Raw genomic sequence first — 28,000 nt, forward strand, 5'->3', positions numbered from 1 at the left:
TTATTACTATAATAAGTACATCGTATGTATATGCATAGCAGGATTGTAAAATAAAGTGATACCGAAAGTTCAGTGACAACCATTGAGGAAATCATAGGCAAAATAGTAAATGGCTCTGACTGGTACAGTTTCCAGTAGAACTTAAACAAAACCTTTATATTTTGTTTCTAAAAGACAAAACAGCCAAGCTTTCATGTTTTTATTTCATGTAACTACAGTTCCAATGTCCTTTAATTTCAGCTTTATTAACCCAATAGAAAACAACTCAAAGAATCTGTTCAAAGCAGTGACTCTCTGACATTTCAAATCAGCAAATGTTTCCCAGTTGGCTTTTGGTCATTTCAGAGAGCCACATATTAGTGTTATTCAATATCTTCTGGTCGGACAGGATGTGGAAGTGGAATTATGGATTTCTTCTCCGTGTCTCTGGATAAAGCTTTCCTCATATCTGTCAAAATGAAAGAACAGTTCAAATCAGTATTTTGCATAAACGTGAGTTTAGCTTTGCTGTGATACTACGATTCTCTGTGAGTTTTAGTACACTGATAATGTTGTAATTTAAGTGTAATTTTTTCTGCCCTTTTTACTGTTTTCCAGGTGAAAATTGTAAGTCTGATTGATTAGAACGGTTAACTAGCAGCACAAATGTTGCAAGACGAGTTATGCGTTGTCTTTGAGTTCAATATTTAAGGTTGGTGGTTAATTAAAATCTCTAACCTTGAATATAACCAGTAATAACAGTGATGCTTGCCTCAAATAATAACCGTTCAGAAGTTTCGGGTCAGTAAGATTCTTAATAGTTTATAAAAGAAGGCTCTTCTGCTCACTAAGGCTGTTATATTTTTTTATAATTTAAAATAAGTGTTTGAATATATTTTGTGATCAAAGCTGAATTTACAGCATAATTACTCCAGTCTTCAGTGTCACATGATCCTTCACAAATCATTCTAATAGGATGATTTATTATTATTATTATCAGTGCTGAAAACAGTTGCTGCTTAATCCACTGCTTTCTGTTGAAACATGACACATTTTAGAATGATTTGACGAATAGAAAGGATGTTTTATAAATGTAAATGTCTTTACTGTCACTTTTGACAATTGAATGTTTTCTTGCTGAGTGAATGTTTAAATATCTTTTTTTTTTTAAATACTGACCCCAAACTTTTAAACAATAAATGAATAGCTCACCATAAGCATCTTCGTCAGGTTCACCGTTACTGGCAGAGTAATACTCTATAACCGTTCTGTACACGCTGTAGCCGAGCTGTTTGTACATATTCACAGCCACTTGGTTGGAAACCCGCACAAAGAGATCCACAAAGAATCCGCCCTTCCTAAACAGAAGAGAAACACAAAATAACTCAATGTTTAGAATCGGGACACAGATATAATGTCAGCAATATATTTCCTTAACGTAATGTTACAGCTAAATAATATGATTGCAGTCTTTATTGCCTTCTTTTATTTTTTGTATGCATTACAGATGCTTTTGTGCAGTTTGCTCTACCTTTCTGAGATTTCCTCTAACATCTCCATGAGTTTAGCAGCCAGACCCAGTCGTCTGAACTCTGGGGCCACAGAAAGAGCGGTGACGTGCCCATGCCACTCCTCCCTGGCTACGGACCCTTCTGCCTTTCCCATGACTACAGGATGGCCATAGACATACAGGTTATATATACACACTCCAATCTGACTGTTAAAGGGATAGTTCACCCAAAAAATGATAATTCTGTCATTAAACACTCACCCTCATGTCATTCCAAACCTGTAACTTTTCTTTATCTTCAGAATCCTCATTGGTTCTCGCTGAAGCTCAAACGTGCTGCATAACATTGGTTCTCACACCTCAAGTTGAACATGCTTGAGCTTCTGTTTACCACAATTAATGCATGAGTTGATGAATGTTTAAATGTGAATAAAAGGCTGAATTCAATCTGTTCATCATATAACGCAATCAAGTCTTGGACTAAAGCGGTCAATTCATAAGGATTAGTGTTACGATCTCTTTATGAACTTTCTGAAGCGTCACAAGGGTAGTTGCGTAGCTGTCAATGGAGGGACAGAAATCTCAGATTTTGTCTAAAAGATTAATTTGTGTTCTGAAGATGAAGAAAAGTCTTACAGGTTGATGACAGAATTTTAAGGAATTTTTTTAACTAACCTTTAATAACCCTAGTTGCTGGTCTTATTGTGAACGATTCATCAGTGAATTGTTTTTCCAAAGAAAATGTTTTGTTGTCATAATTTTGAATCAAAAAGTAATAATTGCTACACCTCTGAAACAACCTTTTTTTCCCCCAGATGACCTCATCAATCCGTCTCCTTTAACTCATTCTGGTATGTAACAATGAAATACATGTATTTAATCTTGTTTTATATATATATATATATGTGTGTGTATGTATGTATATATATATACATACACACACACATTTAGGAATAAGAAAAATGTATTGATTTTGTTAAAAGTTAAATAAAATTTCTGTCTGTTCCTCAGCCAATGCTTTCAATGTATAGGAAACAGCATGTCTGTTTTATTCCACAGAAGAGAGAGTCATACAGGTTTGAAACGAGACGTGAGTAAATAATGCCTGAATGTTCACCCTTTAAATGCACTCTCAGCTAAAATGTTAAACTAAAAACAGATTTCACTCACTGTAGCCCATCAGTTCCCCTCCTGGAGCCTCTGCGACTATGAAATACTCCGGCCAGTGAGCCAAATATTGAAGATAGAAAGGAATTCCATACTGTGCAATGAATGAAAGTTAAGAAAAAAGACTGGTGAGAGGCTGATTAATCAGACAATATCTGGTTATTTTAGAGATAATCAGCATTTCAGCTCGTAATTGTTTGAAAGGATACAGTTTCTGTCAAGGGGTCCAGATTACTGAGGGAGGCAAATACACAAATGAATGTAAATATCACAATCTCATATACTGATGAACAGCATGTAGACAAACCTAAATCAGATATAACATAGACATATGTGGGCAAATACAATATTAAAATGATAAGTAAACCTCGGATATCACTAGATGTTATAGAACATGTAACGTTACATAATATAACGTTACGTTAGTATAAGCAGCTCAATCTAGTAACAGAAAGAACCACGTTTTTTGAACATGTCCTTTGTAAATACTCTGATAAAATACGTTCTGTTAGTAGACTGTGCAGCATCGCCATGTTAAATATGATCTTATATGTTGAATATGAACATTTAACAGCTGTAGCGCTACCATAGTAAAATGAAGCTGCTTGCTGGTGATACTATGGTACTAAAATGAGGGTAACTTCTCATAGTCACTTTCACTTTACGATGGTAACGCTGCAGTACTTTTTTGAAATGGTGATTAACATTGCTGTTATATAATTTGTAATTGTATTACTCACATATTGTTGAATTTAAACAGATCATCGCACGTGAAAGCTCGTAATGTTGTCATTCTCTCGTGTGTGCAGGACGACGCTCCGACCTCTCACCTCTACGTCACGCGTGTGACGTTCTGTTGTCCTTTTAAACAGCGACATCTGTCGGCATGATGGAAAATACACATGCAGCTTCTGTTCAATACAACGTTTTTTTATTATTTAAAAATATTTTTATTATCAGTGTATTTACTTTTAATTTAATTCGATTTTTAATTGTATTGATTTATTTGTTTTGTTTTATTAGATGTTTTTATCATTATTTGAATATATATTTTTTATTTTTATTTTTATTATTTGACATTATATTATTATTTTAATGTATTTATTTCACAAGGTTACTTTTTTATTATATATTTTATTATATATTTTATTATTATTATTTTAATGTTATTTTATTTTATTTGATATTTTTTTATTTGTTTTATTTTTCATATTATTTTCTATTTTTTAGGATTTTTTTCTATTTCTTATTTTAATGCATTTTAATGTTATTTAATTTAATTTATTTTATTATTTTCTTTTACTAGATTTTTATTATTATTTTATGTTTTTTCATTTAATTTTTCATTTTTTTATGTTATTTATCATAAATTTAAACTCCATATTTAATATGCAACATCTAAGATTTGTTAAAGATCATTGAATGACTTATCTTTGCTCCGTTAGTTCTTCACTGTAAATAATAATAATAAAAAATAATAATTCTGTAAAAAAATACAGTAGAAATATATATATTTAAAAATAATTACAGAAACGCCTGTACATTTCAATGATTAAACTTAATTTAAACTAGTAATTTAGAAGTATATATGCGCTTCTACAAATTTTTTATTTTGTCATTTTTGCGGACATCCACCATAATAACACTGGTGGAATAAGAGAAAACCACATGATGAATCAAAGTTCATTAATCAATTAATAATATACAGAAGGTGCAGATTCATGCACACAGATACAAAACACTCAAATAATGCAATAAACATTCATTTAAAAACAGATAACATAACACGCCTAATGTATATAAGAAAAAAATAGGAAACATCATCATTAAAAATCATCATTAAAAAACAAAAACATCAAGCTTTCACACATAATTGTGAGAATGTTTGTTTATTGGTTTTCGTTCTTATGAGTTGATTGTGTTCTTTTTACTTCCAAAGTTTTAATGTAAAATGACACTAAATGTAAGGTTAGATCTATTAATCCGTAACTTAACCATATTTTGAATATGGTTTTCTCCGTATAGAGTAACTTACTGTTAACCAAATCATTTTTCTTTTACAGTTAAAATCACATCATTTTTACAGTGTTCTCAAACACGTTCTGCAAGTCTTTGTATATGGGTCCCTCATTGTCCAGTGAATGGGCTGTTATTCCCTCAGGTGTGTAGGTGGAGTGATGAAGGATCATGTGTTGGATCGCTCTTTAAAGGCATCAGTTAATCGTAGTTCAGTAAGTGTGTTCACTGGAGTGTCACACCTGCAAATGGAGCCGCTTCAAGTCTTCGCTGTCCTGGCATGTTTACTATTCCACAGTGAGACTCTAATCACACCCAGGTTTGTTACTTTTACTTTTTATGAGTAACATGTTTGTACTAGTTATTTAAAAAGTGATTCAAATTTAAACACTTTATTACTTAAAATGATCACAGACGAGAACTTCTCTGTAGCTTTGAATAACTTTCTGAATAACAGCTGAAAATCCTGATAGCAAAATAAATATGTTTATTATGCTCAATATTCTAAATATCTTTTGTCTCTTGACAAGTTTCGAGATTTTTTCATACTTCATTATTTTAATACACACATAGCCTACCATTCACAAGTTTGGGGTCGGTAAGATATTTGTCTTTTATTCTCACTTAAACTGCATTTATCCGATAAAAAAATAACACAGTAAAAATAGTAATATTGTGAATTATTATTACAATTTTAAATAACTGTGTTCAATTGGAAAAGATTTTGAAATGAAACCATTTCTGATTATTATCAATGTTGAAAACTGCTTCAAATTATTGTGGAAACCATTTTGTCAGGATTCTTTGATGAACAGAAAGTTCAAAAGAACAGGATTTATTCAAAACATAAATATTGTAACATTATACATGTCTTTACAATCCCTTTTGATTAATTGAATGCATCTTTATTGAATAAAATCTTACAGATCTCAAACTTTTGAACAGTAGCCTATAGTGCAAGAAAGAAAATTATATTTTAGAGTTTAATGTTTCTAATGTTATAAGTTCTAAAAAAAAATGTATGCTATTTTTGGGAATATAGAATATAATCACACACACACACACACACACACACACACACACACACACACACACACACACACACACACACACACACACACACACACACACACACACACACACACACACACACACACACACACACACACACACACACACACACACACACACACACACACACACACACACACACACACACACACACACACACACACACACACATTATGTATCTCTATCATAATCCCATGAAAACAAGAAATGTTTTCGTTTCAGCCTGGCACAGAATCCCTCATATCTCATATCCGTCTCTGAAGTTCTGCACTGTGGTGTTCCCACTACAATATCAGTCACGGTTCTGTCAAATTATCCCATCAAAGTCACAGCTGAGCTCAGCAACGGAAACACCAGTGTGGCCCAGACACAGAGCACCGTCCCAGCAGGTAAAAAACCTCCACAAAAACACCATATAGCCTATTCATTTCAGAGGCAGGCACTAGTGAAGCATTTTTAAGTATATTTAAACAATATGAGTATATGAGTGCTCAAGTACATTTTTCAAATATATACTTTATTAGTGTTTTTCTTTGGAAAACTTCGCTACATTACAAAGCAATGTCATACTTTTTACTGCACTACATTTCATAAATAAAAGGTTTTTTTTCTTTTAATACTTCATTACATAAAAACTATACTTTCTTACTTGTACTCAAGTAACACTTTGAATTACTTTTAGTAATAGTATACAATACTATAAATTATTACAGGATATTCAATATGGAACATAGGCCTAGTGGAGTATGGCATATGCTTTGGAATGTTGTGAAGTAAAAGCTTTCTAAAGAAAAAAACAGAAAAATGCACTTAAATTGAGTAAAAATACTCCACTGTCTTCCTCTGATTCATTTCTGAACTGTTAACTTTAAATGCACAGTCCCAGGTCAGGCCCGAGCTATTGCTTAATTTTCTTTTTAGACATTTGGATGGAAATGGAACACATCCCAGACTTTTATTTATAGACTTTTCCTACTGCTTTTAATACAATCCAACCCCAAATTTAAAACAGGAGGCTCTTAGGACAGTTTGAGTTAGTATCAATCTAGTGGGTTGGATTCTTGACTTTTTAACCAGGACACAGAGAGTAAGGGTCAATGGTATTTTGTCAGACCGGAAAAGCTCAAACAGTTGTCAAACAATCTGTCTAATAAAACACTTAATATATTAAAGCGTCTTTGGTGTTTCCATGATTTCAATAAGACAGAAATCAAGGGTAATGCAGATATGATATCTTGGTCCGTGTTCTGATTAAAATGGTTTATTTCTCTGGATTTAAACATTCTTGGACACTGCCTCTGCTGGCTTGCCTTCTTCCAATAGTGCATCCTGGGGCCATGTGTTCCCCGGGTAAGCGACACACGCACCCGACCATACACGTGATCTAAAAGAAAATGTGATTCATTAAACCAGGCCACCTTCTTCCATTGCTCTGTGGTCCAGTTCTGATGCTCACTTGCCACTGTTGGTGCTTTCGGCGGGGTCAGGGGTCAGCATGGACACCCTGACTGGTCAGCGGCTATGCCGCCCCATACGCAACAAACTGAGATGCACTGTGTATTCTGACAGCTTTCTATCAGAACCAGCATTAACTTCTTAATGCAATTTGACCTCCAGTAGCTCGTCTGTTTAATCGGACCACACGGGCCAGCCTTCACTTCAATGAGTCTTGGTCACCAATGACCCCAGTTTGGCCCTTCAAACTCGCTCAAATCCTTACGCTTGCCCATTTTTCCTGCTTCTAACACGTCAACTTTGAGGACAAAATGTTCACTTGCTGCCTAATAAATCCCATCCACTAACAGGTGCCTTGATGAATGTATAATCAGTGTTCATTTCACCTGGTCATAATGTTATGCCTGATCGGTGTATATATAGGCTGTATGTATAGGTTTATATAATTATATCTTGCGTCATGAGTGGTAGAGTCTTGAGCACATGTATCATGTTATAGTTATTTTGTTGTCATATATCATGTTTCTTTTTTTTATATATGTTTTTGAAATGGATACCAGTATCAAATCATTTTACCTGAAAACAAATTTACCTGCGGGTAAAAATAAAGTAACCTAACCTAAATTGACTGTGATAATGGCATTGTCAAACTCGAAAAGTCCCCTTTTTAGATGGTCCTACACAATGTTAATATAATATTATATAATATACGACTCCACCCTGTTCAAACAAGTATTCATGTCTGCTCTGCTTTGATTTAAAGGCTCTACCAGACTACTGTCTCTTCCGCCTGTGAGTATCAGGACTGTAGTTTCAATAATTAAATCTCTAAATAAAATAAATGATTGATTAAAAACCAGAAAGTTGCATCCTACATAAAGAGTTTACTGTATATTCTTTTCCCTCCTCAGGTCTTTTATGATGAATTGCATTATCATCTGTACGTTAAGGGGTTTGTTGGAGCTGTCCAAGTGTTTTCAAACTCCACCGCGATGCTCTTCAGCCCTAAGTGCACGTCCATCTTTATCCAGACTGACAAGAACAAATACCAACCAGGGCAGACGGTGAAATTTCGGGTTGTATCAGTTACACTCGAAGGAAAGCCGCACAAAGGCCAGATCAACATTTATATCAGGGTGGGTGTCTCAAGAGATTGGTGATGGTTATTTTAGTAATATTCTAGCAGAATATGAACGGATACATCAGCAGTGTCTTCATGACAGCAGTGATGGAAGAAAGAAACAAAGCTTTTAGAAACTTTGAAAACATTGCACCAATTGTTTCACAAAATGATGCCACATGCTGGTCAGAACAGTGTAAGTGCAGCAAAAATACTGTGTAATCTATCAAATGCAATTAACAAAAATTCTAATATCGTTATGTTATCATTATTATATGATATTTTTATTCAATTGGATAGTGCTTGTTTTGTTTGTTTTATAGTGTGCTTGCTAATTAGACCAATAAGAAACTACTCTATTTACATTTAATCATTTATCGGATGCTTTTATCCAAAGACTTACAAACGAGGAGAACAGTAGAAGCAGTCAAACCAACAATAAGGCAACAATATGTAAGTGACTAGTCTCAGTTAGTCTAACAGAACATGTAGGTATGTTGCGACTTAGACACCTCACCCCACCACAGTACCCTGAAGGACCTTCTTGAGACATAAGACTTGAACCACTGGATTGCGGACCCTGAGTTTCCCTTCATCTTGAGGTTTTTCAGGAGGATCTGGTGGTTAACGGTGTCAAAAGCAGCAGACAGATCCATTAAGATGTTGGTGAAGTGTTTAGCAATGAATGAAAGACAGGATACTTTTCTGTAGTTTTCTAAATGTGCTGATTTAAAGTGGGTTTCTTAAGCTGTGGGGGTTATTCTAACCTGATCAGATGCTTGATTCGGTGCTGATGATGTGAGTGCAGGTACAACTGAAGATGAAATGGTTTGAAGGAGATGAGTGGGGATAGCGAGAACATCATACACTCTAAACAATTTTGGGTAAAAAAACAACCCAATGTTGGGTCAAATATAGACTAACCCAGCAATTGGGTTGTCTTAAGCAAATATTTAACCCAACTGCAGGGTTAAAACAACTCAATCGCTGGGTTAGTCCATATTTGACCCAACATTGGGTTAAAACAACCCAGCATTTTTTAGAGTATAGGGTATTGGAAAGGATGAGTTTGGAGGCTTACATTTTTTACCATTAAACGTCTACAAAATGATAAAATCGATATAAGATTAGGTAAAAACCACGTAGACATTGGTTCATGGGTTCACAGAGATCCATTGAAAAATCGAAACATTTCAAAACCGTTGATGTAATGTCCACTCATTTACTGAAATCACATGACATCCCTGGTTTGAAACAAATGATTTTCAAAGGTGTCGAAGCATCACAAAGCAGTGTTTGAATAAACCCATTACTACATGACGGATCTGGAGTATTTAGGGATGGAAGAAACCTTAATTCTATTGTTTTGTGCGTTTTTATTGTGAGCAGGATCCCAAGGGGAATATGATTCGACAGTGGCTGTCTGTGGACGGTGTTCTAGGTGTTGTTTCAAAAGAGCTGAAACTCTCTCAGAACCCACCGCTTGGTTCATGGAAAATTGTAGCCAAAGACCATGTGAGTTGTGTGAAAACTACACCAGGGCTGACACGAGGGTCAATAAATTAGTGAATAATTTTCATTTTTGGGTGAACTAACCCTTGAAGACCCATTCACACCAAAAACCATAACTACCATATTAAGGCCTGTTCACACCAAGAAAAATGAAAGATAATATGTTATTTGCTATCCAAACCATGGATGATATCATGCTTGCCTGCCATTTTAAATGCTCAAGATCTTAACTCAGGATGAATTCTAATTGGCTGTCAATTATTTTATCTTTCATCACCTGGATACAATTTTTCTGAAAGTGATTCCAACGATATATATATTGAGGACAGTTTTTAGAACTGGGCTATATCTTTCGTCCTTGGCGTGAACAGGCCTAATTTCAGCTGTAATACTCATTACACAATTCTAACAATGTTGTTTTGGACACGCAGGATGTTGTACATGAGAGAGAGTTTATTGTGGACTACTATGGTGAGATTTCACCCGTGATACTCATTGTTTACAAAATGATTAATGTTTCGAGACATTCATCTTTAATATAGGCGTATGTTTACAGTGCTTCCTAGATTCGAGGTGAAAGTGAACGTTCCCTCCATCCTGCATTATGAAGAAACACTGACAGGGACAATCACAGCAAAGTGAGCGTTTGTCCTGAACAATTAATTGTATTATTCATAGGAAACACAAAAATGATACTTTTTCTTTTGTTCTCAGATATTTTTATGGGAAGCCCGTCAGTGGGTTGATGTCTGTGACATATATTCACGTATTCAATGGCCTCCATAGACTTCACGAACACAAGGAAACGGTGAGTAACGTTACAAAAGGTTTGAATTCAAATGGTTGAATATTAAAGGCAAAGTCTCTTTAAACTGTTAATCTGACTTACTGTTTCTGGTGCAGATCGACGGCTCCGCTGACATCACATTTGATGTGTTATCGGATAGACTCTCTGTTGATTACATGCAGTCATATTATGAAGGATACTGGTCAAGTGAATATATCCACATTACTGTGAACGTCACAGAGAGTGTTACAGGTGTGTCCCGTCCTGTTTATATGTACCCAGCTATCAAACATAAATAACTTTAACCGACCTGCATGCAAAGTAATAAATGGATATGTGCTTTCAGATTTCATGAGATGTTTGTCATTTCTCTGCCTGCAGGTTTAACATACAACAGCAGCACGACAGTTTATATTGCGAATAATACTTATAATATTGACTTTCTGGAACTTCCACAAATCATTAAACCCTCCATGACCTTCATTGCTAAGGTAAATACAGAAGGAAAAACATAAGGATTACATTTTGATTAACGTTAAACCTAGCTTGACCAACTAGCACTTAACCTTGTGGTAATCAGTCTTACTTTTTTTAATCTAATTGACTTTATCAACTGGCTATCATCAGACAAAGCTCAATCTTTTAAGACTGCACATTGAATTTTCTACTGCACAAGAAGCATGATCAACGGGCATAGTTCAAATGTACACAGTTGGATATTCCTTCAACCAATCAGACCAACGACGCATTGCTTCTCTGTCTGTCATTGTGTTAAACCCGCCAATAGCGGCAAGTGGATACGCCACAAGATTGCTGGCAGATCAGGCTGGGTTTACCCCAGTCTAAAAGTTAGTACCAGTCTTGAAGAAAAAAAATAGATAACTTTTAAGACTAGTTTAATCAGTTTCAGGCTTCACCCTAAAAATCAAAATTACAAATAAGAAATTATGTTTTACATAAAAATTAAGCCTATTTTTAGGAATATTAATGTTTATTGTATTGTAACATTATTTGAATGAATACTAACCTTAATTGTCTAAGACTGTTTCATTACTGTTTAGATATGTTTTACTTTATTTTATTACACAAAGTTACTTTAATGATATTTTTATTAAAATTTGCATAAATAAAAGGCAGTACAGTGATTTATAAATAATATAGATTTAATTAAATGTAGCTTTTTTAACTTCAGTTAGTGTGTCATGTTGCTGTTTGAGCATAAACAACATCTGCAAAGTTACGATGCTCAAAGTTAAAAGCAAAGGGAGATATTTAATTTTACAGAAATTTTTTTTTTGAGAACTACAACAAACGGCTGGTAGAGACTACAACAAGCTTCTTCATGAGTTAGTGACATCACTAACCCTATAATTTACATAAACCCGCCCCCCGGGAACACACAACAAAGGCCATGTTGAGAAGAGGAATAGTTGTTGCAGTCGAGCACATTCAGTTTTTTCACATTTATTGTAATACAGCACAAACACAAATGCAATAGCATGTCATAAAGCAAGATGACAACATAAGTTATAACCGTAATTAAACTAAACTATACCTGTTCTGTCTTCATGCAGCAGATGTTCTCTGGCTCTGTGCGTCTTACAACAGTTCCCTCATGACAGAATATGCTAATCAATGACTTGAAGATAGTTAACTCATAAACTCATCAACTATCCATTCAGAAACGTCCTGTCTCATTCTACAGGGCGTCTCTTCTTAAGTCTCTCCATCATTGTCCGACTCCAGTTTGAACATAAAAGCCTGAACAGTGTCTGACATTTTCAGTGTGTGTCTGCTAGAGCTGCTAACACTTATAAAGCTCCGCCCTCTTCTAGAAAGTGGGGCGGGTGCAGCAGCTCATTTGCATTTAAAGGGACACACAAAAACGATGGCTTTTTCTCACCCTCAAAAAAAAAAAAAAATACAACTTTAACATGCTACAAAAAAATTCTGTGAGGTATTTTGAGCTAAAACTTCCCATACACATTCTGGGGACTTTAAAGACTTCACATCATGTAAAAAGAGGCATTATAGGACCCTTTAATATATATTTTCACATTATTTATACAGTATATCTTTTTTTTTTTACATGACGGAAGGTATTTATGTAAAATACCACTATGTTTTACATTAATTACAGTATTTAAATCAAATATATATATTTTTACATTAATGACAACATTTAAATAAAATATAATCTTCCCATTAATAACAGCGCTTAATATATAATTATTTTTTCACATTAATGACAGTATTTAAATAAAACATCATTAATTTCACATTAATGGCAGTATTTAAATAATATATCATATAATATAACACACTTAGATACAAGATATTTAGTTGTCATGAAAATAATGTCACAATGCAAAAACCTTAATGGTCAAAGAATATGCTTAATTTTCTTTAAACGAATGAATGTTTTAATTTAATTTAATTTAATAGTCATGACATTAATGTCATTTTGCAAAAATAAATAAATGGTATGATTATCTTTGTGCATTATTTATTTAGTTAGTTAGCTAGATAGTTGGTCATTTAGTGAAATATGACCCAGACATGACCAACAGGTTGTATGCATTTTTTCATGAGATTCACTCTTTCAAACTTTTTTTTATTTAATTTTTTTATTCTGTTTTACAAGGTGAAGTTAACCACGTATAACAAGCAGCCCCTGACTGCTGAAGAAAAGAGCAGAAGTGTGCAGCTGGTGGTGACCCAGCACAAGTTCAGCCCCTGGACGTGGATGTGGAACGAGGAGAAATCCCTGCCCGACTCGAACCTCACATTGATACTAAACAACTCTTCCATCCAAAATATCGAGCTTCCTGTTACTGCTGATGGGCTGATGTCTTTTCAGGTTGAGCTCTCTGACAGCGTTGGCACACTTGATATAGAGGTGCGAACACTTCATCCACATTTTCCATGGCCGCTATAAGAGCGAGTTATGAATAGTAGAAGTATATAAATTGGGATGCAGCTGAGCACTAAGCCTTCCTCCTGATGTTTGTTTCAGGCCCGGTTTGAAGGCACAGTTCATCATCTTCAGCTCTACAGCACTTATTCTTCACCGAGTAGATCCTACATACAGCTTCACAGAGTCAGCGAGCCTCAGGTACTCAAGCTGTTTGTGTGTATATCCTGCTGTTATTTCAGTTTTCACTGAGTTTTCACTGACAGGCGGACTTTTGCAGGTCGGACAGCCGCTGTACTTGACTTTGCAGAGCAATTTTAACCTGACCAAATTCCACTACCTTGTAAGTACTTTCCATCAAGGGATAATAGATTCATTTTACATGGAAGTCTATTTCCACCATATGAGAAAAAGATTTGACATGAAAAGTTTAAATTTTTATTTTTGTCATAATTGGCATAAAATTGCATTGGATCATTTTAATCATTAAAAAAAAGTCAATTTCAGATAGTCATAATTTTGACTTTGTATGTCATGATGACATAAAAATGGGAAATTATAACAAAAAGTCATAATTATGAGATAATTAGTCAAAATTGTGACAAAAAGTCTTAATTGTGACACACTAAGTCATATGAGATAACATTTTAAAATAATGATTTGTCATAATTTTTTCACAATTTTGATTTAGTATGTCATAATTTTGACTTTTATGTCAAATTAATTAAATATATTAGTAATCATCACATATTTCCAACTATGAAGTTGTACTTCAGTACATTTAAAATATATTATATGAATAACACTATAATCAAGTACTTTCATGTGTTTTAGTATAATAGTCAACACAGCCACATTAGTGTACTTACTGTATTTAAAGCACAACACAAGATTATTAAAACATGACTCCCAAATGTAAAAGAAAAATTCTTAAAGTGCACTTTTTAAAAGCACATGGTACTCAGAAAGTACACTTAAGTGGCCTTTTATTTCATTAATATTATACTATCTGCAAGTACAGTACACTTTTAAGATTTGAAGTACACTACTACAGGTGCGCATTTAATAAGATTAAGTGCAAACCTTTTTCACAAGGATATTCTGTTAATGATATCAGTAGTAAGTCATTTCTGAGAGCGAGCCTGTGTTTTGCAGGTGATGTCCCGCGGTCGGGTGGTGGATGCTGGGACGTTAGTGTCCTCGTCCTTCAGTCTGAACACAGATCACTCTTGGACTCCAGTGGCTTGTGTGATAGTGTACTACACACTTCCAGATGGAGAGATCGTCAATGATGCTCTACACGTTACTTTCACACAAGTCCTGAGAAACACAGTAAGAGTTCAGGACAACAGAAACACCCCAGCGTAACAAATTACTTTATAATTCATAAATGATTTGATTCTTCAAATAATTAAATAGACATTGCTTTAGGCTACTGCTGTAGGTTATATTTCCTGCCTATATTATGTAATAAAAGTTACAGTAAGAAAATAAAATAACAATCTATTTCTTCTTAAAGTGTTTCATACTCGATTCCTGATGGATTTTCTTGTTGAATATCCTGAAATATGTAAATTTTAGGACACTTTTTTTTTTACACAAAAACTTCAGAGCTTGATGAATAAGTGATAAGTCAGTACATCAAATTTGATGACAGAAGGGAAATGCCATGATGGGGTTAAACAGAAACATTGTATTGCAGAAAAAATCTGAAAATCTGACATTTCAGTAGAATTGATTTTACTTGAATTATATTTCATTCATTTATTTAATTATATGTAACTCATTAAATGCAGAATGTGGACATGCAAATATACTATTTTGCATATTTTACTATTCTATTCTATTCTATTCTATTCTGTTCTATTCTATTCTATTCTATTCTATTCTATTCTATTCTATTCTATTCTATTCTATTCTATTCTATTCTATTCTATTCTATTCTATTCTATTCTACAGAAGTAAAATGGATTGCAATGTAATTATAATAATGCATTTTTTACTTGATCTCAATATCAGGTATCTCTGAGCTGGAGTCAGGATCGTGCCGAGCCAGCAGAATCTTTATCTCTCTCCGTTTCTGTATCTGAGCCTGGATCTCTGGTGGGAATTATGGTGGTGGACAAAGCAACAATGGACTCCAACAAAGACAATGGCATTACAGAGAAGAAGGTAATATGGTCTACTAGAGATTATAGATCATTTACACTCGTAGGAAAAATCTGCGACATCAACACTGGGCAATATAGACATCCATTGTTTTCCAACCTTCTCACCTGATGTCTTATCTCGTTCAGTGTATTGAGGTTTAAAGTGTGGGAAATCATCTTTGGGATTTCACACGATTGTTTTTTCCCACAAAAAGATCACATGATAAGTAAAGCTAGTAGTCATCCTATGTAACCAAACGCCAACACTACGCCCCGGACTTCACTTGTTGACAAAGGGAAGAAACTGAGAGCAACTGTGCTAATCAGAACTAGGTGAACAGGTTTGATAATGCAGACACCATTGTGTAGTTCAGTTTGTTGTTCTGGATGGGATTTACAACAATAGCAGGTTTGTAATAACCAAACACTGACCCCAGAGCAACTTGTCCTATTCATATGAGTCATCACAAAAACTGATCTGAGGTCAGCAACATGATCTGAGGTGTGTGTGTGTTTTGCAGGTGCTTGAAGAATTTTTGTCGTATAATGGAGTGATGACCCATACAGGTTACAACAGCATGAAAATGGGAGATCCATATTCCATATTCACGGTAGATCAGGCGCATGAATGTCATTTGATGTTTGATCACTTTTTCGCACAGGGTTTATTGATATTCTTTCATTCTGCAGATGTGCGGTGTCACGGTTCTGACAGATGCCAGGCTGAATAATGAGTGGAATCAATATTTTCCTACATTTCGTAAGTCTTAAGGGTGAACCTTCCAAACAACCCATCAGATCACCCTAGTAACCACATAGTAACATCCTGGCAACCACCCAAAACACAGTAACATCACGTCAACAAGTTTTCTAAAGGCAATTTATCTCAATATATACTCCAACATTACTCAAGTTTTTCCAAGGCCAAAATATGCCATAAATATCTTATTTTCCAACTCATTTGTTGCACAAATGTAAGGGCATGGGCAGTAAAGTACTGTACCATTTGCTGCGATGAAGGAATTGAGCTGGTAAGCCACTAAACAAGGGGGTACAATAGTCTAGTCTAGAGTTTATGACAGCTTGGGTAAGAGTTTCAGGATCTTTCTGGTTAAGGACGTATGCAAACGATATTGCGAAGGTGCAGAAAACAAGATTTAACAAGGTGGTTCAAAACATCAATTATAATGAAACATTACTCCCAGATTCTGAACAGTTATGCCCGGCTCACACTTCAGGAGTTTTAGGCCGATTTATGCCCGATTCTCCCCTCCCGAGACTTGTGAGGCGTTCACAGATCAAATCTTGCACCTCCCGATCTGCTCTCATGCAAATCAGGCTCGCCCCGATCATATGAAACATGTTTGATTGATATTTATCGGGATGAGCAAGATTGTAATAACGTCAGTACTGTCACAATAGCCAATAGGAAACAAGGCTGATCCATTTTGTTTTCACGCTTACGATCTGCTACGTAGATCACGTGACGCACTTTCTCTGGCACGATAATCTTAATAATATTTTGTAGTGTGTGATGCTCCTCGTTTTTCATATCTTGTAGTGTGAGCATGTTTAAGATTTGAGTTAAGAAAATCTGCAAAGATTCTCCTGAAGTGTGTACTGCAACAAGATTTTACAATCTGATAGGATTTTAAAACTCCTGTAGTGTGAGCAAGGCATTAGTGAAGGCCTAATCAGGACTCCATCAATATGAATGGAGATGCTGGGAAGAACTTCCTTTTTCTGCCATCGATGCTATAAGGTCTTGAAGGCAACGGCAGTGGACCAAGAACCGAGCCTTGAGGCACACCACTTAAATGTGTATTTTGGATGTTTTCTTTCCACTAGCCTCAAAATTGACCATTTCCTGAAAAAACTACGGTTTTGCCGGTAGTGTCTTGAGAAGATGTCAAAATTATTGTTCTTAATCATTTTCTCAGTAATGTTTATGGGTTCCACAGCAGGGGAGGGACTGAATCAGATGGACGTTGGGGGTTTTCAAGAGCCTAGAGAGCGAAAAGACTTTCCTGAAACCTGGATCTGGCTGGATGCTAATATGAGGTATGAGGAGGAATATGCCTGTCCTTGAGCTGATTTTTACTACGATAATACTTAACCTAAAATACTTTCTGAGCTATGAACTAGCACAACAACTTTGATTGATTACAGTATGCAATCAAAACCACAACTCTCTTCTAGACAGCATTGAGATGAAATGGAAAGCAAATGAAGACCACATTTTTTCCACTAAACAAAGAGTGCATATTATCCCAGTCATCCTGTATAGTTTCAGTTCGAGAAACAATCGAACGTTAAAAAAACGTTAGAAATCACAATATGAATTCAAATGTTTCTCATCAAATTCCCCAAATGTACTATATACAGTAGTTACTATAAACGTCTCTATACCCACATTCATTCAAAGCAACTGGCTCATTTATGTCTGTTTTTAATTCCTATGTTTTAGTAATTCTGCCTCGGCTTCCTTCCCGTTGACCGTGCCGGACAGCTTGACCTCTTGGGTGGCCTTTGCCATCGTGATGTCAGAGAATCTAGGTTTGGGCATCAGCGCTCCTGCAGAGGTGATGCATCGTGTACAGTTTACCTACCACTGAATATTAATACATATAACTGATTATTAAAAAGTAGTTTGTTTCCCAGCTGACCGTGATCAAAGATTTCTTCCTGTCACTCAATCTTCCGGAGTTCTTGATTCGTGGAGAACTGCTACTTCTGGAAGTCAATTTATTTAACTATATGAATGAAGATTTGGAGGTGAGAGTTGTGTTCGTAAAACATAATAGGGAATGTTCTCAGAACTCAGGCAATATTTTCTCAAATTTATGAACAAAAATGTTTGTTCACAGTTATTTGGTCTTTAATAATGTTCTCAAAACCTTAGCACAAAAATGTAATTTATACACCATTAACAGAATTTTAGTCGAACATTCATCTAACATGTTTTAAATGTTATTACTTGTTCTTTTCAGTGAACATTCAAAAGTAACAGTTCCATAATTTTTGTACAATTCTAAAATTATAACATTTGTATAACCAAGAAAACATTTTTATAAACCTGGACTTTTTTTTAACGTTCCGGGAACATTCAGAAATAACGTTTTCACAACTTAATGGTACTATTAGCAAAATGGTTTTTGTGTGTGTGTGTGTTTCCTTGTTTGTATAACATTGTGGGGACCAAATGTCCCCATAAGGATAGTAAAACCTGAGATCACCTTCATTTTGGGGACCTGCCAGCGGTCCCCACTTTTCAAAAGGCTTTTAAATCATACAGGATGAGTTTTTTTGATAAAGTAAAAATGCAGAATGTGTCCTGTGATGGGTAGGTTTAAAATCCATTACATCTATGAAGAGTCCCCACAAAGATAGTAAACCAGATGCGTGTGTGTGTGTGTGTGTGTGTGTATGTGTTAATTTTTTTTATTTATCTGAAGTATTTAAAAAGCATTATTATTGTTGCTCAAATAATTTGAACAACCACTGACATGTATTGCAGAGCTCTGCTTAAACTCTCTTAAACTATAGCGCACAGCTAAATGAAAGTAAAATAGCTTGCAAATGCTGTTTCATGTTGACTTTAACACAGGCTACTGTAGGTTTGTTCTGTTGTAAGTGAATTATAGTCTGCTGAATATAGCTCTGTTCATGTCTTTGCCCGTCACAGGTGTTGGTTGTTGTTGCAGAGAGTTCGGCGTTTGTATTTGTGTCACCAGACAATAGAGACATTTCTATGAACAACGTGAGGAAAGTCTTTGTGTTGAGTCAGAACATTACGACGCTCCTGTTCCCCATCAGAACCATAGCGGTGGGAGAGATTCCCATCTCTGTCAAAGCCACATCCATCTACTCTTCAGACTGGGTCCACAAGACTGTTCTTGTCAAGGTGATTCATGCTAGCATGATTCAGTTCCTACAGTACAATAAATATTTTTTTTCATTTGTAAATGTTTCACAATAGAAATTTTATTTATTTATTATTCTATATTACCTTGATATGCAGCAGCTGGGAAAGAGGAGAATCCTTCTAAACTTTGTGTTGAACGATTTCTCTCTAGCCAGAGGGACAGGAGCAGTCGTCAACTAAAACATTGTTTCTGGAGTTTCCCCTGAACCAGAACACGGTGTCTAGGACGATGGCATTTAGTTTTCCTGCGAATGTGGTTCCTGACAGTCAGAGGGCCACTTTATCTGCTGTGGGTATGTGTCCTCACTCTCTGCTTCTATTGTAAGACAATTTCTGGCTGCCATGAGGCTTATTTTGAGTGCAAACATCTCATCTAACCCTCTTCTATATGTGTCTGTGTTGAAGGTGACATTCTGGGCCCGTCCATTGGAAATCTGGACTCTCTCATTGAGATGCCTTACGGTTGTGGTGAGCAGAACATGATCCATTTTGCTCCAAATATTTATGTTCTCGAGTATCTGAGAAATACCAAGCAAGCCGAGGAACAGACCAGAAGCAAGGCTATGAGCTACATGAGGGAAGGTGAGTGTTGTGAAGTCTTCTAGTCCTGAGAAACACAGCAGAAGTCCTTGAGTTAACACTTGAGTTCTGTTTGATTGCAGCGTATGAGCGTGAGCTTTCCTACCAAAGGCTGGATGGCTCCTTCAGTGCTTTTGGAGACAGTGATTATTCTGGCAGCACATGGTATACATAAATAAATAAATCACAGCTTAAACTCTACCCCACAAACATACTCAATTCTGATTTGGGAGTATAAATTATGCAGAACCACTTCTTAAAGGGTTAGTTTACCCAACAATGAAAATTCACCCGTAAGACCTCCTTCAGAACACGAATGAAGATATGGCAGGAAATTACATTGGTGTCAATGAAGGCCTTTCTGAGCTATCAGATTTCAACAAAAAGATCTTTATTCGTGTTCCGAAGATGAATGAAGATCTTACGGGTGTCGAACAACATGAGGGTGAGGAATTAATGACCGAATTTTCATTTTTGGTTGAACTAACCCTTTAATATCAAACATCTTAATTTAGAACCGATGTATGACAAATTTAACACAAATTGAGTGTATGATTGACTGGGTGTGTTCTTTGTGATTTTCAGGCTGTCAGCGTTCGTGCTCAGGTGTTTCCTCCAAGCTCGGGACTTCATTTCCATTGACCCCACGGTGATGCAGAGGACAGCATATTGGCTGTCTGTCCAGCAGGACCCGGACGGGTCGTTCAGAGAGCCGGGTCGGGTCATCCACACAGAGCTCCAGGGAGGTCTGGACGGACCTGTGTCTCTTACAGCATACGTCCTCATTGCGCTTCTGGAGGACATCGAATACAAGGTGAGATAGAACCGATAGATAGATAGATAGATAGATAGATAGATAGATAGATAGATAGATAGATAGATAGATAGATAGATAGATAGATAGATAGATAGATAGATAGATAGATAGATAGATAGATAGATAGATAGATAGATAGATAGATAGATAGATAGATAGATAGATAGATAGATAGATAGATAGATAGATAGATAGATAGATAGATAGATAGATAGATAGATAGATAGATAGATAGATAGATAGATAGATAGATAGATAGATAGATAGATAGATAGATAGATAGATAGATAGATAGATAGATAGATAGATAGATAGATAGATAGATAGATAGATAGATAGATAGATAGATAGATAGATAGATAGATAGATAGATAGATAGATAGATAGATAGATAGATAGATAGATAGATAGATAGATAGATAGATAGATAGATAGATAGATAGATAGATAGATAGATAGATAGATAGATAGATAGATAGATAGATAGATAGATAGATAGATAGATAGATAGATAGATAGATAGATAGATAGATAGATAGATAGATAGATAGATAGATAGAGGACTGATTGATTGACTGACTGTTTGTTTCGTGTCTCCCGGTAGAGGACATATGAGGGCAATGTGTCTTCTGCCTTGAGTTTCCTGACGTCTCGACTGGCTCAGGGAATCTCCAGTAACTACAGCCTGTCTTTAGTCACCTATGCGCTGTCACTGGCCAACAGCGCCAGAGCTCCATCTGCCCTCACCCAGCTGCTGAACAGAGCAATAGTTGTTGGTAAATATATTCTTCATATACTCTCTGGGGGTGAAACTTTTAGCTTTTTTTGTAATCGACAGCATGCCACAGATGTGAAACATACATGAAGCTGAAAATAACCCATAAGTTTCCTTTAATTCCTCACAGTGTGGCGACCAGCTGTACAGTTATGGACGAGCGCCGTACCTGGCACAGTAAAATGTGTTAAACGCTAATGTGTTTATAATAGTTGGATGGTGATGCTGCATTCTGGGTCTTTCAGATGGAGTGCCAACTTGGAGATCTCCAGTCGAAATCTTGCAAAAATCCTGGCAGCCACGTTCAGCTGAAATTGAGATATCGTCATATGTACTGCTCTCCATGTACAGACTGAAACTGATGGATGAAGGATTTAGTCTGATAAAGTGGCTCAGTCAGCAAAGAAACCATCTCGGGGGATACGGATCCACTCAGGTACATGTCAAACACACGTTCAACTCACAAAACACTAAAGAAAGTGTTTATATGGGACAGAAGGACCGAATGTAGACCACACTTTTAGGCATTCAGGCTGCTGGAATAAATGTAAGACTATATTACAATGGAAGTGAATAGGGGCAATCTTGGGAGGATTTAAAGCACTTGCGTTAGTTTTCCTCTAAAAACTATTATTTGAACTTTAAGAAGAGATTAGTAAGCATTTTTTTCCATACTGAAATCATATTAACTGGTCCTGTTTGCACCTGCTGTTGAGATGCATTTTGATGTCTCTTTTGTCCACTTTCCACCACTTCTGTCCCAATTTCTTCGGAGGGTCTGTGGGAAGGTAAATAGGTGTTTGTTCATCGACAAAATAATCTTGCTCCATTTACATTTGAACACACCGGACAGAAAAACATACGGAGAGTTGGGGTGTTGAAATGAATCGGTTGGCCGTGCTCTGTATTGACCTGGGCGATTCGGCATCGATAGTTGACCGTAATTGGCGTACTGACACTTCTCATACATCATTCGTCAGATACGTGCTTCTCGCACTAGCGTAAAATGGAGGAAAGGAAGTGAAACACAAACGCGAGTAATAAAATTAATTGCACCCACTATTAACATTTACAGAGTGTGAGCATGTGTGTGCATGCATGAGTGTATGCTTGGGAGTGTGTGTGATTGCAAGTGTGTGCAGGCTGCATGCGAGTGTTTGTTAAGATCTAAATGGTTTATATATTTGACTGCTTGTTTTCATTGACAAAAATGTATCCATGGGCAGAAATATTGAAAATCGAGGATGCAACACATCGCGATATATCGAATGCAATCAAATCGTTGACATGATAATCATAATCGAATTAAATCGTGAAGCTGGTGAGTCAGCTTTAGTTTCTGCTAGCTTCAAAACCACGGCGAATGCTGTGAGTTTGTGTTAGAAATCAGGAATGTTAAGAGAACATTTAGCTTGGTACATTTTTTGTCTACAAACCAAACTTGAGTCTACAGCTGACAAACTTTAATTCCCATCTAGCTAGTCCACTTCACATAATGTTAACACATTAGGTTAGTAGGAGGAGAGTAGGCGCTCTTTCAGTGGCCATTCGTTAGTATTCGACCACATGAGCGTTCACACTATAAACGTGTGTTTTCCACTACCTCTGGAAGTGGTTGAAAGTGGACATTCACAAAACGACTTAGACCCTGTTTATACCTGTATTTAGTGTCGTCCAGTAGTGATCTCTGATCGACTGAAACCCATCTTAATACTAGGTGTAAACAGGGCCTTATTCTGTTTCCACCTGGTTTTGCTGCTCTATTTGAATGTTTTTTGCTTCTTCTTTTTTTTAAAGAGGGACAAGTTGAAAACAAATGAACCTGTAAATATACCTTTATGAAAGTAAAGATGATTTAACACCTATTGCGGTATTAATCAGTGTTCCAGTGTTTATGATTATACACATCTTTGATCTATCCCATTGATTCAGGAATCAGGCTATCAAAGTGAGATAAAATACGTACTTATTTATGATATTAACCCGGACGTCTGGCTGCGAGCGGCCTGTGTTCTGTCAGGGACACTAACCTCAATGAGGACCAGCAGTTTCTGGGACGCGAGCTTTGATAAAGCGCTCGTGTTTAAGCACCTCACTTTGACACTACAACTTGAATCCAACAGGAGAACATCTGACTGCGCTTGCCAAGAGAGCCCTGGCGGTGTTTGTTTGAGAATGTAGAGATGAAAGGATGTGTGGCTGTTTTTGTGCTCTGCTCTGCACATGTGCGGTGTTATTTACCAGGTGGCAGGTGACTGAATATGAGGTTTCTGTGACAGATGCACCTGAGTGATGATCACATCTGCCTTTAAAACATGAAATCAAAACAGAATCAAAGTACAGTTTTAATACATGCTTATCCCATTTTCCCTGCCGTTGAATGCCCTTTTAAATGTTTTGATCAGTTCTAAATCTTTATTATCATATTGCTCTGTTTTTCTTTATTGTCAGGATACGGTAATGGCCTTGCAAGCGCTGTCAGTTTACGCCACCATCAACAGCGGCGAGTTTGTGAATCTCACCATCTCAGTGAACGGTGCCGACATGTTCAACATTGACGGATCAAATTACCTGCTGCAGCAGAGCCAAGACCTGCAGGTATGTATATAATACACAGATCTAGATCTGTGCTAACACAAACTACCAATCAAAAGATGTGTTTTTTTTCAGAGAAATCAGTACTTTTATTCAGCAAGGATGCATTCAATTAATCATAAGTAAGACTAAAGACATTAATAATGTTATAAAGATTTCTATTTTAAATAAATACTGCTCTTTTGAACTTTCTATTCATCAAATATTCATGAAAAGAAAATTATCATGGTTTGACAAGAGCATTGTTAATAATAATAAATGTTTCCTGAGCACAGTGAGCAGCAAATCATATTAGAATTATTTCTGAAGGACGGAAAATGCATTACTTAAAAAAATTAAAAATTAAGAAAATGTTCTAAAAGTAAATAAAGTGTCTAACGAAATGTTTAATAATAAAATGATTTTTTGGGCAGGGTTAGGGATAGGTGTAGAGAGGGCTTTTATTGTCCCATTAAGATGGCATTCATCTAATAATTTTAATAAATACAATCAATTCCACTCTGGTATGTATCTGTCAAAATAAAGTATAAATAGCATCTAATGACTATTTACACGTTTTGCAAAGAACTGCTACTTTTACATGGTGTAAATGATATCACTATTTTCACTTAGTGTGAATAGCATTTAACACTAAGAAGAAAGAAAGTTATTTTCACTTAGGCGCTGCCAAAAATGAAACCAAATACGTTAGCGTGTTAATTGCTGCACTACATTTTTCACAATATGACTTTTGTCTTATGATTTAATATGATTTTACTGTATTTTTGATCAAATAAATGCTGCTTTGGTGAGGAAGATCTGCTTAGCGAAGCATGCTAATGTTTGGTTTGCCTCTACAGATTGATCCAAATGAGGGGATTGACATCGAAGTCGTGGCAGAGGGTAAAGGCATCGCTCTGCTTCAGGTATGTCTAAACTCAACATCTGCCAGTACATTATGATGAAAACAGACGTCATGCACAACAGATGCAGTGTGTGAAACAGGCCTTAAATATGGAAACTTCTGTCAGCACATTAAACCCCTGGTTGAGAGAATTTGGTCTGGTTTAAAAAAAACTTATATTATAGCTAAACAGCAAAAACTAAAACAATTGAAGTGAGACAAGTCTTGACAATTTCACAGGATCAAGCTATCACCTGTCAAACAGCAAGGTAATGCAAGCTGGTAATAACTGAACCCCCCATAAAGATAAAAAGAGACGCAACGGCAAAAATATCCTGTTGTTATCAGCAGTCGGATCCCCTCTGTCTCAGTCCAGTGTGTAATTAAACCTTTGATTGCTCGCCATGGAGCACATAATCGGGCCCAGACGCTGACACTGACACTGTCGAAACATCTTGAGCTGCTTTGAGAAGCAGTGAAACAGTAAAACAGTCTCCAGAAGATGACCTGGGGTTCATTCATCATTTGTGCTTCAGATGTGAATGCTTCCTCAGATCATCTGAGCTGTTGAGGAGAGATGTGCTGATACTTTATGAAACGGTAAAAAAGAAAAATGTCTCCCAAAGACTTTTTTCACTCATTTTCTTCTACTGTTTCAGCTTTCTGTGTTCTACAACGTGATGACCCCGAGATCGTCTCTCAGACGGCGTGATATACACATAGATGAGGCCTTTTATTTGTATATAGACGTAATGGACAGTGAGGAGTTTCGTGTAGACCTTCACATATGTTTCAGGTGAGCGGCTGGACTGAACACACAAACACACTCATGGCTGAATTTTTGCTAAAATTATTTCATCAGCACCAAATTTTTATATATATATGTATATAAAATATGGAATCACTTTTAAGTAGAAATCTGAAAGCATAATTTTTTTTGCCATTTCTTTAAGGCTGAGGGAAGGCCTGGGCCCGAGTCAGACGGGTATGGCCATACTGGACGTGGGTTTACTCACAGGCTTCAGTTTAGCTCAAGATGGTGTCCAGATAGATGATATGGTCAGAAGAGTAGAGACGCCTCCTGGACGAGTTATACTTTACTTAGACACGGTGAGTTCCTCTTAGCAACTTATTTACTTAAAGGGATAGTTCACCCCAAAATGAAAATTCTGTCATAATTTACTCACCCTGAAGTTGTTCCAAACATCTTCTTCTTCTTCTTCTTTCGGCTGTTCCCTTCAGGGGTCGCCACAGTGAATCATCTGCCTCCATCTAGCCCTATCCTCTGTATCCTCTTCTCTCAGACTGTCCACTTTCATGTCCTCCTTCACTACATCCATAAACCTCCTCTTTTGTCGTTCTCTTGACCTCCTGCCTGGCAGCTCTAACCTCAGCATCCTTTTACCGATATATATTCACTTTCCCTCCTCTGAACATGTCCAAACCATCTCATCCTGGCCTCTCTAACTTTGTCTCTAAAACATCTGAGATGTGCTGTCCCTCTGATGTCCTCATTCCTGATCCTATCCATCCTCGTCACTCCCAAAGAGAACCTCAACATCTTCAGCTCTGCTACCTCTAGCTCTTCCTCCTGTCTTTTCCTCAAACCATACAACATCGCTGGTCTCACTACGGTCCTGTACACCTTTCCTTTCATTCTTGCTGGTACTATTATTACACAACAGACCTGACACATTTCTCCACCCATTCCAACCTGCCTGCACACGCTTCGTCACCTCTTTTCCACACTCCCCATTGCTCTGGACTGTTGACCCTAAGTACTAAAATCCTGCACCTTCTTTACCTCTTCTCCCTGTAACCTCACTGTTCCACTTAGTTCCCTCTCATTCACACACAAGTATATAAGTATTAGTCACTTGCTGTGACTAACCTTCATTCCTCTTCTTTTGTTCCAAACCTGTGTGAGTTCCTTTCTTCTGCTGAACACAAAATATATTTTGAAGAATGTCAGTAACCTAACAGTTGATGGTCCCCATTGACTTCCATAGTATTTCCCCCTCTATCAACTGTTTGATTTTGTTCTCATGATGGTTTATTTGGTTATTTGTGGATCAGATGGTCCGTGGCTGTATCTCCAATTTTATCATCTTTCTCTCACAGGTGACCATATTCGAAAAGTGCATTGAATTATCTACCATAATGGACTTTAAGGTAGCCAATGTCCAAGATGCTGTGGCGATGATCTATGACTACTATGAGCCCCGTAAGACTCTTTAAATAATTGCTCCAAACAATCGAATCCATTCTCCTTCATATGTTCCAGTATGTGTTTCAAGTTCCTTGTTTCATTCACTCATCCTCTGCAGAACGGAGGACAGTGCGGTCCTACACATCTGAGATGAGACAGCACATGTCCGTGTGTTCGCTGTGTGGGTCGGATTGTTCCCAGTGCGGGGCTCAAGACATCGGTGTGACTGATGGGACGTCCTCCGTCAACAAACATCCACTTCTGGCTCTAAGCTGGACCGCAGCACTCATCATCCTCCTCTCCATCTACAACTAATCACTGTGTTCCCTAAATGCTACCATTGGAATCAATAACACTCTAATACAAGCAAAGTTTGTGTAAATTGTTTAAAAAATGTTCTGTAAATGTGAATGTTGAGGATTTAATTTAGTGCAATAATGAATGATTTTACGAACAGTTTAGACAGAACTTTGTTTCTTTAAATGACATTTCATTACTGTCAACTTCATGAAATTAAGTGATTAAACTGATATGAG

General features: G+C 36.4%; 2 protein-coding genes across 3 annotated transcripts; one reads left to right on the plus strand and one right to left on the minus strand.

Annotated features, from left to right (window-relative positions):
- Positions 1-184: 184 nt before the first annotated feature.
- Positions 185-3,518, minus strand: naa20 (N-alpha-acetyltransferase 20, NatB catalytic subunit). Its single transcript, XM_067418746.1, has 6 exons — positions 3,397-3,518; positions 2,866-2,890; positions 2,660-2,750; positions 1,511-1,646; positions 1,192-1,337; positions 185-448 (listed from the first exon to the last, which is right to left on the minus strand). The coding sequence occupies exons 1-6, from the start codon at positions 3,447-3,449 to the stop codon at positions 363-365; spliced, it is 537 nt and encodes a 178-aa protein (XP_067274847.1). The 5' UTR covers positions 3,450-3,518; the 3' UTR covers positions 185-362.
- A 1,361-nt stretch (positions 3,519-4,879) lies between these two features.
- Positions 4,880-27,994, plus strand: cd109 (CD109 molecule). 2 transcript variants are annotated; one of them, XM_067418747.1, is made up of 33 exons: positions 4,880-4,991; positions 5,966-6,132; positions 7,962-7,990; positions 8,110-8,334; positions 9,708-9,833; positions 10,262-10,301; positions 10,387-10,468; positions 10,545-10,638; positions 10,734-10,869; positions 10,999-11,108; positions 13,262-13,516; positions 13,634-13,732; positions 13,812-13,874; positions 14,687-14,863; positions 15,551-15,703; positions 16,203-16,292; positions 16,372-16,441; positions 17,643-17,742; positions 18,149-18,263; positions 18,343-18,456; positions 19,367-19,585; positions 19,758-19,899; positions 20,012-20,188; positions 20,269-20,350; positions 20,771-20,999; positions 21,607-21,778; positions 22,023-22,213; positions 24,229-24,375; positions 25,212-25,277; positions 25,915-26,051; positions 26,209-26,365; positions 27,377-27,479; positions 27,583-27,994. In XM_067418747.1, exons 1-33 carry the CDS (start codon positions 4,921-4,923, stop codon positions 27,777-27,779), a joined length of 4,335 nt encoding a protein of 1,444 aa, XP_067274848.1. In that variant the 5' UTR covers positions 4,880-4,920; the 3' UTR covers positions 27,780-27,994. The 2 variants fall into 2 exon arrangements, with proteins under 2 accessions (XP_067274848.1, XP_067274850.1); XM_067418749.1 differs by having other exon boundaries at positions 17,646-17,742.
- The last annotated feature ends 6 nt before the right edge of the window (positions 27,995-28,000 follow it).

Source organism: Pseudorasbora parva, chromosome 15 (genome assembly GCF_024679245.1).
Source record: "Pseudorasbora parva isolate DD20220531a chromosome 15, ASM2467924v1, whole genome shotgun sequence".
In the NCBI taxonomy this organism is placed as follows: domain Eukaryota; kingdom Metazoa; phylum Chordata; class Actinopteri; order Cypriniformes; family Gobionidae; genus Pseudorasbora; species Pseudorasbora parva.

Coding starts and splice junctions, on each gene's coding strand:
- naa20 (XM_067418746.1), bottom strand. CDS start 3,449: ATGACAACATTACGAGCTTTCACGTGCGATGATCTGTTTAAATTCAAC. Junction 2,751..2,865: donor TGGACCCCTTGACAGAAACT/GTATCCTTTCAA, acceptor TTCATTGCACAG/TATGGAATTCCTTTCTATCT. Junction 1,647..2,659: donor AGGGGAACTGATGGGCTACA/GTGAGTGAAATC, acceptor GCCATCCTGTAG/TCATGGGAAAGGCAGAAGGG.
- cd109 (XM_067418747.1), top strand. CDS start 4,921: ATGGAGCCGCTTCAAGTCTTCGCTGTCCTGGCATGTTTACTATTCCAC. Junction 4,992..5,965: donor GAGACTCTAATCACACCCAG/GTTTGTTACTTT, acceptor TTTTCGTTTCAG/CCTGGCACAGAATCCCTCAT. Junction 13,875..14,686: donor TGACCAAATTCCACTACCTT/GTAAGTACTTTC, acceptor TGTGTTTTGCAG/GTGATGTCCCGCGGTCGGGT.